Raw genomic sequence first — 13,494 nt, forward strand, 5'->3', positions numbered from 1 at the left:
ATCTGATCCGTGCCGGCTCAACACGCTCCTCTCACTCTACGGACCGAGAAACTCCCTCCACAACGTGGGTTTCTCCTCGCTACCCTGGGGCCTTGGGGGTGAGAATTACAGGAGGGGGCCCCCTGCTAAAGGTTATACCTTCATCCCAAACAGCTTCTTTTGGCTGCGCGTCAAAACGCCACTTGCTTTATCTATTCATCACACTGATGTCACCGACCGGCAAAAGGAGCTATCACATGACCGCAGATGACACAATAAATAACAAATATGAAGACCCAAATATAAACATACAAATACATATTTTTAAGAAAGTGATGATTCATACTATACTTACAACTTTCAGCCTGATAGTCTGGCACAAACTGCTCGTCATTGTCAGGTACCTGAGCTGAAGAAAGGAAAACAAAAACAAAAAACAAACAAACAAAAAACAAAAACAAGGAAAGAATTAAAAGAAGCCATTAAAGCATAAATAAAGACTCTTGTGCTTAATTTGAAGCACAGCCAAGATTAAAACTCTGGGTTTTTTTCTCATTGTTGGGTATGAAAATCAGGCAAGCGCATCATTTTAATATCAGATAAACCCTGGGGTGAAGCTGTGCGGTGCAGTGCGAGTCCAGAGCAGCCCCAGTACGGGACGATGGGGATGGGAGGACGTGAAGGCTGACACTGGCACTGGCCCTGCCTCACTCCCTGCACGAGGGTCTGGACCTACCAATGCACTGGTAAAACCCATCAGCGCTCACCTGCAAAATATCTGCACGGAAAGTCTGAATAAAACCAAATCCTAGTGTTTAACACTTAGACATCTTTAACCCCAAACCACCACACCTTCGTCTTACTTAAAAGCAATTCCAGTTTTGCAATGCAGTCAGCCAACACAGTAGGGTTTTTCTGCTATTGTTTTAAATACTCAAAAAGAACTATTTTACCAGACCACAGAATTGCTGGTTCAATGACAAAATTTCAGACATCAAAAAAAAATTATTTACTTAAAGCAAGAATCATTATTGACATCCATCCACCTTGTATGAGATCATCTTTGCTTTTAGGAAACTTTCATCACAAACCTGAGCTATATAACACAATCATTTCACGGTCTGCTGATACGTAATTTTCCATCTGTGGTACCACAGTTCCTTTTCGTCGTATAGTTAAGACATTAGCCATCTCTCGTACTGTGTTGTAAACTCATTTCAGCCATTTAAGCTGAAATACCGCTGAACGTATATTATAGGTGAATACATTCGAATAACTGCAGAACATTACTCCGAGAAGCGGCATCCTAGGAGAGCAACTGGTTCTGGGTACATCCCGAAAGAAATCCAGCTTACTGCCTCTGGACTTTGTCATCTTGTCCCCAACATACACTAACTAGAATCATCACAGCAAAGCTGCATAAAATTGTATGTTTGAAAATATTTCAATTTCCACAGTTCTTGTCTAAACACGAGCAAACAATTCATATAACCTTAATTAAAACTTAACATTTGCCATAACCTGGTTACCCATCAAGACTTGAAAGGTAAATACCAGTTATATAATCATGTATCAAAACAGTGACTAGCACACCATTAAATACGTTAAATGCTGAAATATAACTTTAATGCCATTCCGAATGCTTTCTAAGTTTAGAAAGCGTACATTCCCCTTCATATATATATACACATATATGCAACTGCTACCAGTTTTAATAGAATGTTTGAATTAAAAATACATATTTCATTGTAATTACTCACAATTATTTTGAATGTACTACAGTACTCTTCATGGACCAGATCGCCAATCCTTGCTCAGGAAATATTTCTAATGACTTAACTGAGAGTTTCCTTCCCAGTTAAAGAGTTCAGAATCAGACTCATGATACTGAAAAATTATTTGCTCTCAGTTTTAAAATAAATGTTTAAAGTCCTACTGTCTTAATTTCAGCAAATACCCCTGAAGAACAAATGCCCTTGGCAAATCTGCAAACACAGATTTGAAAAGAAGTGCAAGATAAATACGCAACGTGTAATTAGCATTACTCTGAAAAAACCACATAGCTATTGTTGCTTTGTTGTTCTTTTTTTTTGAATAACCTATCCTTTTAGAGGAAACTGGTACCTCTGAGGACACATTAGCGCCTCAAAGTTTGAAGCTGTATAAAACACATATTTTACCAAAGCAAATATTCCCAGTATTTCTGATGCATTAAATTTCTCTTTGCTCCAGAGATGCCACAGGACTTTTACCAGAAATGAACTCAGGGACAACATGAGCACAAATACTAACACTCTGCAATTTCTGTCATTTCATGCAACTCACTGCATGAGAATGTTAGGCATTTTTCTTAGAAAAATGCCAAATATTTGACTGTCACAGAAGAGTCCAATTATGAAAGCAAGGTATCCTACATAAAATAATTTCCTAAGTATTTCTTACATTTCCAATTGTTTTTTTAAGGGTTTGTGAGTACTTTCGGAGTTAAAATAATTGTATCAATTAATTTCTTGTTTACAGAAGACACATCCCACAATTTTTAAGCCAGCTATCATTTTTAAAGGCAGCAAGGAGGCTAGTATGACTCTAAATTTTATACACACACATGCATTTTTTATACATACGTGTGTGTGTGTGTGTATATATATATATGTTAATTTGTGAATCCAGGATATCTGAAAAAGGCTAAAGAAAAACAAAAACCCTCCTGTTGAAATTGGGAGGCTACATTTAGGGATTGCAGAACTGGGCCAGCAATCTTATATAACTTTCTAGCGTGTACTCTGTGCACCAGACTGCTTTACTGATACTTTATTCTGGTTTTACCAGTTTAATTTCACTTGCTCCAGAACAAATCTGTTGTACAGATATAGGTATGTATCAGTGAATGAGGTCCTATTTTTTCCATCCAAAGAATATGAAAAATAAAATACATCTGGTTGACTTATCACAGAAAAAACAGTATATTACTTTAGAGATACTGTCATTACCCCGATTTGGTCTGGAGTAAACAAGAAAAATATACTTCATTCGTGGATCCCCCACATTTATGAAGGCATATTTAATAGAGATCAAGGCGCATCACTTCATCAGTACTCTAGAAATAGTTGGAGAATACGCTGTCAAAATGTATTTTAAATACAATGTTGACATAGCCTTAAAAGCCTCTGTAGGAAAAGGAACACAGCAAGTTAAGAAGTGTTTAAAACCCTGCCAAATGTAAACAAAACAAGTAACAACATCCAAAATGTTCAACCCAGGAACATACATTTCCTACTGGAATCTAATTTTAGTAGCATCAGTACCTTAGAAACGAGCCCACAAGCCTATACAAAGAAATTAAAAGGACCCGCTAACTGTTGGAAATTAGAACTTAAATTATCCCTTTGTTTAATCTGGTATTTCTTTAAACTAGCAGAACTGAAACTCGCACATGATCATACCACAGAAATGCAGGCAACCATCATGAGCCCAATACATCGACTTCTTCCACCAGCATCTTGCTGTGAGAGGGCAAATCGTTGGGATACATCATCCCACTACTCAAAAGGAAGAGGGCTTTTTTTCTAGCTTGAGTTTGGCTAATTACAGGCAGACTTTGCAGCAAATTAAACAGACAGCTAAAGAGGCTTCAACCTGAATGTCTGAAAGGAAAATGTAACTTGCAGTGTTGCAACTGTCTGCACATTTATATATGCATGCCATTCATTTCCTCTTTTCTTTTATTCACAAATACTGCAATTCAGCAAGCCTGCCATAAAATCTTCATTGGTCTTCTGTTAACATACTCAACACAAGACACAATGCATAAATCACCAAAACTTTTTTTTTTTTTACTTTGCCATTCAGAGGAAAATTGAAAAAGATATCTGAAATGATCATCTAACTGAATGAGAGTATTTCCCCGAGCTACTTAATTATGGGGGTTTGAGAAGACAAGTATATTCCAAAAGACTAATAAAAGGTTTTGAAGGATATTAAGCACGTGGCTTTTACTGCTAATAGCAGAAGCAGCTACATTAGTTTATTCCACATTCAGAGCCATCAAGTCTCAAACTCCTGAAGCAGACAACATGTGCAGCATAAGCCACCCAGCTCAGTCTAGATTATTAGCAAAAGTTTTCTTTTTCTTCTGACTACAGCGATAATGTCTCGAGAGGATTTGGGAAGCATACAGAAACATTAACGATGATCTCGAGGATGTTATCAGTTTAGATTTTACAGTTTCACTACCTACTGAATTAAAATCAGTTTGCCAAAAGCAAACATTCACAGCACAAAAATACTTAATACTTGTTTGTAGTTTTTAGAGCTTTAAAAAGCCTTTGAAAAGCTGTACTGACAGCTCATTTTGCAAAGGGAAAGCAATTTGGGAAAAAAAATGTTTAAAACTAGGGCCTGTTAGCTTGCTTTCATTGCAAGTAAACAAAAATAAAAAGTCCCCATTAACAAGCATCCAGGACAAAAGGAGTTAATATTTAATTAAAACCAGCTCTATCCACTGTAACAATGACCTGGAGCCAAACAAGGCAGAAGATGTATGAGTCATTCTTTCTGCCAGTGAATGAGACAGCTGATCTCCGAAGCAATTCCTCAAGACAAGCAGTCAGAACTGGAGTTCTGCCTCCATTCACAAAAACACAGTCCAGCATGAACCATGTGGCCCCAACCACAAGCTTTTCATGTCACACCCTTCCAGAAAGCTACAGCAAAGTAAACTTGAACTTTAGGCATAAACACACTGATTTCACTGCTTTGTCTCAAGATGCAGCACAGACCTGCTGAGGAACACATTCAATAAATGAGAAGTTAAGTGAGCTCTAAAGGGCTTAAATTTAACTCTTCCTTCTCCCAGTCACAAACTGCTTCCAAAAGCTCAGCTGCACTCCAGGGAAAGGTGTTCCTGTTAAAAAACGGAAACTTTCCAGAAAAACAAGAAGCTGCAAACCAACTCGCTTCACTTCAAACTTTATTTTGGGTAGCAGAACACTTCCTGCGGTACTGTGTTCTCTGACCCCAAGCTTCACTTTTAGAGCTAGGAGCAATTCATTTTAAAACATCAATGATTTATTCAAAGTGGCAAAAGAAATTTAAATTGGCAGGGTATTATATATGAACAGTTAGTATTTTGGCTTCGGCTAAAATAAGACTTCAGGCCTCAACAGTAATGAGCCTATTGAGTTTTCTTTGATTCATGGTTATACTTCTGAGTATCTGAAAGACTGTGTAAATTTTAAGTATTCCTGAAAGAGCTGGGGGGGGGGGCAGGGGGGTTTGGTTGTTGGTTTGGGGTTTGTTTTTTTTTTCCTCCATGGGAACAACTGCTTCTAACAAAGGAGCATTCAGAAGGCAAAACAGTGACAAAATTCAAGATGGTAAAAAATATTATTTCCCATAAGCACTGGATTTGCTGTCAAAACAACCCAAACCCCTTTTCACATGAAGTGAGATGCTCTGACTAACAAACTTAAATGCAGTTCAAAACTAGCTCCAGATCTCAAAATTCTTCCTTATGTGAATAATCCCTAGGACTATGAAGATGGGTTTGTAGAATCTGCTCTTCATTTGCTGCTATACTAAAAATGAGAACAAAGTTAGCTTAAAAGGAACACTCACATTTAATATTTCGCTACATCCCTCATGCTTTACAAATCCCACTAGGCCTTTAAAAATTCCTATTTTCAGTAAAAGGCATCTACTTTTACAGCAAACAAGAAAAACATTGAAAAGTTTATTCCTACACAGACTTTCAGACTTGTAGCTTTCTGGTGGTTTTATTTCGTTGGGATTTCTTTTTAAAAGAGCATCCCTCCACACACACGCTTTGCCTAAGCTAACTTTTCTGCTTTTTTTTTGTGCACAGATATTTAAGATCAAGAATTATGAATATTTGAAAACCAAACCTGTCAGATCACTAGAATAAAAAAAAAAAAAGGCGCTGTTCTCTGTATGACAAATTCCAAAATTAAAATCTTTTCACTGCTTTTTAGAGCATCTGTCCCCATCAGACAGATTTCATCCATGGAGATATTAAATTATCATTTATTGACTACTTTTGCTCCTGTAAAAATATGGATATTTCTTTAATATAGCCACATAGCATTGCCTTACTTTTTGGCAGAAGAAAGCTAGTTAGCCAGAGTAAGGCAATGCTATGTGGCCATATTAAAGAAATATCCATATTTTTACAGGAGCAAAAGTAGTCAATAAATGATAATTTAATATCTCCATGGATGAAATCTGTCTGATGGGGACACTGCTACACATCTTCACCGATTTAAATGAACTCACTTTAACTAGACCAATATTTGAAGATCTACTACTTTCTTTAATTAAAAATAATCCTTTGAGAACTAGAAATTACTCATTTTTCTACCTCCTCATTTCAGAAATAAACTAGAAGTCAAAGACTAGCTCAGACATCACCGCAACGCTGGTGCAACCTTCATCATAGGAGAAGAGAGGGAAGAAACTTATTTCCTAAAGTTCAATCCAAAGTTGGGTGTTAATTATTGGAGAGAAATAACTTACTTTCACATATCAAGAACTGGCTTTTAAATACTGGCAGCTTGTAGTAGCCATCCACTCTATTTAACTAAGCTGCAGTAGAGGCACGAACCTGTTACCTGTAGCTGTTATTTCAAACCACTTACTGTTCACTTAATTTTTTTGTATTTTTTCAAGTGACCCAAAGAACATTATTTTTTATTTTTCAGTTTATTACCATCCGAGAAGCATATTGTCTGTTGCTCTAAGAAGCAGATCTAGTGCACAAATTTGTAATTTGTCTTTGCTTGGGATGCCTTTTACGTATCTTTAGCAAGCTCTAGGACAAACTAGTACCTGAAAGAGTAAGTTTAAATAAAAAAAAAACAAACTGGTTTTTTGTTAATGTGTTATTCCCCCAAAACCAAACACTTTCACAATGGAAAGGAGACTTTCACTCACTAAGAATTTGTTCTCACTCTTCTTTTTACTCAAGAATAAGAAGTAACAGCTACCATGATGAGATAACATTAGATTAATATTTGAACCATTTTTTTCAAGTCACCGAACAATTGCTATCTGCCAACACCAATCTGATTCCAAATATACAGAATCAATAAAGTCATTTTATAATATTATCATGACAAAATGTTGCCATCGAGTTATTTAAATATAAAACAAAAGATAATATCTGAATAATATTTGCCTTGGTTAGCAATAGGCAATTTTAACTATTTCCTTTCAAGTTTGAAGGTTGAAGCAATTTCTAAAGGCTTCCCATTTTCAATCTGGGGCATCAGGAAACAGTTGTAATCTATCTTCTGTCCTGCATAACAATTGACATGAGGGAGTTTTCAGAGTAAGTTTTACATCAAAATAATTTAGATTCTTTCCTACATATTTAATACTACACAGAGTAAGAAGCAAATCTCATTTCCATAAAAATCTAGTATGCAGCTAGTGGAATAGATTTGTAAGTTTTCTGTAAGTAGTATTCAGCTTGTTAATTGTGGAGTAATAAAATATTAAAGAGGTTACTGAATTGTTTACATTTTGGATTAATTCTTTAATGCATGTGACCCTCCCACCATTTTCAATCAGAAAAGAATACATTTCTTCTGTTTACTTGTTTACCACCAACTTTTCACAGGTGACACTAACTGTAAAAATCTCCACACTAAAATATGTGATGTAGTGAGGATAGCTTCAGGAAAAGCAAAACAAAAAAAATCCACAAGCATATTTGTGTGTCATAAAATGCAACTCACTTTCTTCTCCTAACTAATAAGTAGATTTTTGACCTGGTTACTCCCCAGTGGGGATCTGAACTCGTGGGAGAAACCTGGTCAGCTGCCACTGCTTTTCTTAAAAAGGGTCAAGATGTTTTAAAATTTCATGGTCATTTCCCTGGCTCCAGAGCATTATGAAAAGAAATATGTAAACATTACTGATGCTGCCAAATTGGCAGACTTCTAGCCTATGAAGGTCCAGAAGAACATAAATGGACACATCTAGCAATGGGTAAACAAGTATGATTTCAAAATCTGTTTCCTGGCTAAGCTCAATCATGTAGACATTTGAGCAGAGCTACAATATCCTCAAACACCAGTATATTACAAAGACTACGGAAAGTTGTTTTGAGTGGGGTTTTTTAACAAAAATTTGGGATCAAGTTAATAGCTCACTATTTGATTTTCTTATTTTGACTTTTTATTTCTGTTTTAGTTTAGCCTTTAGAAAAGCTGCGCAAAGTTTGTATTTTATGGAACAGCTAAAACCATGGCGTGGCCTGAAATACACAGATCTCTTAAAATATTTCTAGAACACTGAAAAATCTGTAATATTTATTTGTGATATGCTGTGCAAAAAATATAATTATAACATTATTTAGCTTTATTATCCTCTGCTTCATGAAAAGGCGACTTTTTTTTTTTTCATTTTTAAATACTTACCAGATGGTGCTATCTGCTTTTACAAAGGTTCCTCAACCTAGCTGACACAGGACTAGACACCTTTCTCTCTCAAAACCTATCTAAATTTATTAAGTGAAATACACTCAGCTGAAGAGAAAAAAAAAAAAGCTTTCAAACAATTCATTCTAGTCTAAAGTAAGCAGTGCCTCCAGAATAAAAATTGCCATTACAGTAATTTATGTACCTACACAAATGATTAAGTCAGCTTTACATTCCATATTACTTTTCAAACTTACATTATTATCTGCATATGCATTATGAATCTGCTTGTATTTTTCTGTCTTACGATCAAAGAAATTTAATCATTTTCAGAAACCAACATATCCACGCCAGTGAGAAATCAAACTAAAAGTTCTCTTCTCCATCAAAAAATAGTATCTTTTGAGTAATATTTTAACAGACTTCTAGCTTGTTAGAATGAATGAGACGATACAAAATAAAGAGATCCTTAGGAAAATTACCACAGGGAGACAGTTACAGCTGTAGCTGATCACTATAGTACAAAAAAATGATCTTAGTACAGGACATCCTGTTTTCAATTATTAGAAAAGAACTATATTAATTCATAAAAATACATCCTCTGATCCATTAAAGAGGACTTTTTGATTTTATACATAATAACCACATGCTAAAAATAATGCTAGGAGAATAAAAATGTCAGCAAAATAAACAATACCCCACAACTTACTTATAGGTTAAGAACTTGACTAACTATATATAAAGCTGTTAAAATCAGTATGTAGGCAAGTAGTCATCAGCAATATTTCCCTCTTTCTACGAAAAGCAGCAGCAAGCAGTTCACCCCAATATTCCTCCTTTCCCCAAAAAACCCATAACATCTATTCTATAAACAACTGTGCATAGTCCAGTACAGGATAAAAATTAAACATCTTTAAATACTCACATTCATTTACATCAGGATAAATTTGGAAAGATTATGTTGACTTGCATCAAAAAATCCTGTTTATTTCAGATGCAGAAGTTTACATAAAAATTTCAACCAAAAATATTAAGAACAGACAATGCATAAAAATAATTATTCTTGAAATAAAAAGTGTTGTAAATATCAAAGAAAAAAAAACAGAAAATATTGCTGAAGAGAACAAATACACTTCAACAAGCAGAAAGCTACCTTGCATTTTGTTAAAGTTCTCTTAATGCAGCAGCTCATTTTTTGTTATTGTTAAATGAATCTCTCAACAGCTACTCTGAATTCAGATTTCTACATTATTGTTCTTAAACCTTCCCTCTTCAGTCGAATGTGCTCTGCAAGATTATTTGAAATACTTAAAAGCACAAGCAGGTGTAAGACAGACCGATGCCAGTTTTCTAATCACCCAGTACACAATCTCACAACTACAAATATGAAGACAAAAATAACATGCAAAATATTCAAAGGTTTCTGGAAAAAAAAATAGTACTTTTTAAGTATTCCATACACACCTAACGTTCTGTGTTGTGAACAAGGTGGGAAGAAGACACTTGCACTTAAATCTTGAAGCATCCCGTCCCGATGAACCCAGAGAAACTAATTTCTGCCATCAGAAAAGTACTCCACCAGAACACCAAATAATTATATGTGCTGCTCTAGGAAACAGCAAGCCCAGTTCTGGCTGTATGTAGTCTCTCGAGGTACAATAATATAAACCTGATCAATTGCAATTAAAATCTGAACAGAGGCTTAGAACTTGAAGTCTTGGTGCATTAGTTCTTGCCAAAAGCAGATGTGATTGTGAGCTGGAAGCAATTTCTCCTGGTAATTTGTGATGACACTGGGTAGAGCAGCCCCAGAGTCCCCAAAGACAAACTCATCAGAGGCTCTAATGTATGCATGACACATGAGGTGGCTCTTTTAGAGCTCAATTAATTGGGCTGAACATTAAGACAGCAAGTTCAGGACTTTTTTTTTTTTTTCCCTCCAGAGTTGTTTTTCCTCTTTTTACAAGCAGTTTTTTCCCTTACCTTCTGCAAGCCATGTCTCCTGTAATTGGCTCAGATCTTGAAAGAGTTCTGCAAAAAGATGAAGACATGGATAAAAGACTCACACCTTTAATCTCTTCATAAGATTAAAGTATGTTCAAAAAATATATTTTTCCTGAAGAACAATGTACAAGAATTCTATTTTGACAGTCAAACATAAAGACAAAGTAGGTATTTTCAGGTTGCAGTTAATGATTTTTCTACACCTATTAATAAAAAAAATAAAAGTATTTACTGCATTTTATCAACTCTTGAAATAACAAACCAGAATCTTAACCAAGCTCTACAGTATAAAAGGCTCATTCAGCAATACATAGAAAAGTTAAAAATTATAATCTTTCTTACAGGTAAACTATTTCTGCTTATACAGCTGGGGCCTCCTCCTGCAATATCTGCCCCAGATAAAGCTGTCTCGGACTTCAACGGGAGTTCTGCCTGAGCAATGACTGAATATTTTTATTAGTAGGGTCGTAACTATAATACAAAAATTTTGAAGCAAAGACCTGAAATGCTGCAATTACAAAGAGAAATGGGAAATCTTTTGTACTTCCCCTTATGTTTTACTCTGTATGACAAGAAAATCACCACTATTTCCTCTGTGCTGTACTCACTTCTTTAAAGTGAAACCACTTTCTCCATGGACTGACTTTTGCAGCAGCTTATCTTTTTTTTCCAATTCATTGAAATCAATTACTAATGATAGGTGTAAACCAGAGCAGCGTTCAGCTTACTTGCAAAGCTCAGAAACTCAGTTATTAAAATTCTGTTTACTAAGACTAAGTAGAATATTTGAACTGACAAATGGTTTATTTTTAATTTACTGTATTTTGAGAAAGACTTCCTCTTTTATGAATGCTGACAGATAACTATTTACATACACTTAAATGACACAGGCTATTCATTTATCCTGTGGAGTGATACCTCATGTTCATGCTAGGAAATCATTTAACTGGAAAACATAAAGTTGTTTTCTTTTTGGTCTACCCTAGGATAAACTTTTCCAAACAAATAAGTAGGGATTTTGGAAAGTGCATCGATGTGTCTTCACCCTGGTACGATTTACATAGGGGTAAACTGCAGGCCCCTATATACCATTCTATACGTCTTACATACTTACAGGGGTGTAGGCGTAGCATCTATACTAACCTTGTAACCTAAAGAACTGTTAACAGCTATTGCTAGATGACAGTTTTCAAGCTACAATCGTTTCAGTGGCTACCGATGGGACAAAGTTACAAATCTTTGGCCCTCCAAAACTTCATCCACTCTAGACTTAACCAAATTTCGCAGGGTTTTTAACCCTACCAGTGTTACACAGTGATAGAAACAGGCTACCAGACACCAGGAGCCTGACTACTAGCTCTACAGTAATGCTAGAGTGAAAACCAACAAGTCTCCACACTGGCATTCTCGCTCCTGCTACCACCAGTGAACACACACCAGTGAAAAGCATCTTAAAAGATGGGAGGAATGAGGAAATCCCTGAATCTCAAGAGGCTTGGAGGTGAAAAATCCAGGTGCCATGACTTGTGTCAGATGCTGCAAAGGCTTGGCCTCAGTGTATGACATCCGTGTGCCACACGTGCAGCAGTATCTAAAAAGCAACAGGGTAAGTCAAGGAAAGAATATCATCAGCTTTATCAGTTTATTGCCTTTGCCAGTTTGTTTTGCAGTAGTAAATGCAATTTTCTTGTCTTGTTTATTCAGATTGATCTAGATATATTTATCTCCAAAATAAATAAATAAATAGCTCTCAAAAAGCTTCTCTGCATTAGTCTGTTTGACATGTGGAGGGAGGGGGGGGGGGGGAACAAGCCCTCACCTTCTGAATCATGAGCCAGGTCTCTGTTAATGAATTTTCTTTTCCTGACATTTGTCGGTCTCTCATTACAGTTTCTCCCACGCGGATTCTATAAACAGGAAAGATCAGTTACTTTAGAAATCTGAGGTGGTTTGGTTTTTCTTTCATTTAATCAAGAATACTCAAAGCCAGCATGAATTCTTTACATTTTCAAACAGGGAAATGATCATCTTGCAGCCTCCAATTTCTAGCAAAAGGTATTGCTGAGCACCTAACACCCTCTAAAAGATTCCTCTGTCTAAATGCAACACATTTCGATCTATCTATCTATGTAGACACCTATTTGTACAGATACATATCTAATGTGTTCAAGCAGCAACACAATACCAACCGCGTATTTTTAGCATCTAAAGTACACAAACCTACACAATAGCACATAAATCCCCCCTGCATAAGCTACGCAGGAGAACCCAGATATGAGATTATAATGGACTGCTTTGTTTCCCTGTGTTACTTGTAACATTGTTTGCAAATTCCTGAAAGAAAAAAAAAAAAAAGAGAAAAAAAAATGTTAATGTTTGCCTCAACTTCATTCTTCTGAGCGTTGCAGGCAAACGCAGCCAGAAACTTTGAATGCAGCTGTTGCTGCTCTTGCCTCTCTCATCCGCTAATCATGTGCATGATTTTTTAATCATCCCAAAACTGTCTTTAAAAGAACATGATGCTTTATTGAAATAACTAGGAAGATAGGCTCATCTTGCAGGCAAAGCACCCAGATGAAGAGTCGCCCCTACAGCGGTAACAAAGCAGATACTCTGGCTGCAAAACTCCCCCACAGAAATAAGTCGGAGTCAAGTTTATAAACACCAACTTTGAACTGATCACTCACATTGGTGACCATGTAAGGCACTTGCTGGTCATAAAATCCATCCATTCTGCAGCTCTTCCACAAGTCTTAGCTCAGTGTTTTATTTACTGGGCATTTGATCTGCAGATTTCCTCGGGATCTGGACTCCAATCAGCCTAGAGGGGAATACAAGATGGCTTTTAGATTTTTTAAAAAAAAAAAAAAAAAAAAAAAAAAAAGTCATGAATGAACTGCTTGCATTTGCATAGCTAATTAACCTCAAAGAGTCCCATTCATAAAAACAACCCTCTCTTCTCTGCCTTCCCCTGGGTTACACGCTTCTGCCAGGAAAACACGGAGCAAAAGCACTTCGGGGCAGCAGCAGGCAGGGCGAGAGGAGAGGCAGGGCTGTGATTTACGCTCCCCGC

At 36.2% G+C, this 13,494-nt stretch overlaps 1 protein-coding gene across 7 annotated transcripts in view; it reads right to left on the reverse strand.

Annotated features, from left to right (window-relative positions):
- The window catches only part of ETV1 (ETS variant transcription factor 1), a 64,752-nt gene extending 51,599 nt beyond the window's left edge, over positions 1 to 13,153 (reverse strand). For 2 of the 7 annotated variants that reach the window (XM_009648428.2, XM_009648283.2), the window contains exons 1-4: positions 13,109 to 13,153; positions 12,241 to 12,328; positions 10,401 to 10,448; positions 335 to 388 (exon numbers count right to left, since the gene is read on the reverse strand). In XM_009648428.2, coding sequence (XP_009646723.1) covers positions 335 to 388; positions 10,401 to 10,448; positions 12,241 to 12,328; positions 13,109 to 13,153 — 235 coding nt within the window. Of the gene's footprint in view, positions 1 to 334; positions 389 to 9,881; positions 9,943 to 10,400; positions 10,449 to 12,240; positions 12,329 to 13,108 lie in introns of those variants that run through there. The other 5 variants (XM_009648657.2, XM_009648507.2, XM_035903614.1 and 2 more) reach the window with 4 other exon arrangements.
- Between the last annotated feature and the right edge of the window lie 341 nt (positions 13,154 to 13,494).

The sequence above is a fragment of the Egretta garzetta genome, unplaced genomic scaffold (genome assembly GCF_000687185.1).
Source record: "Egretta garzetta isolate BGI_Z169 unplaced genomic scaffold, ASM68718v1 scaffold210, whole genome shotgun sequence".
NCBI lineage: Eukaryota > Metazoa > Chordata > Aves > Pelecaniformes > Ardeidae > Egretta > Egretta garzetta.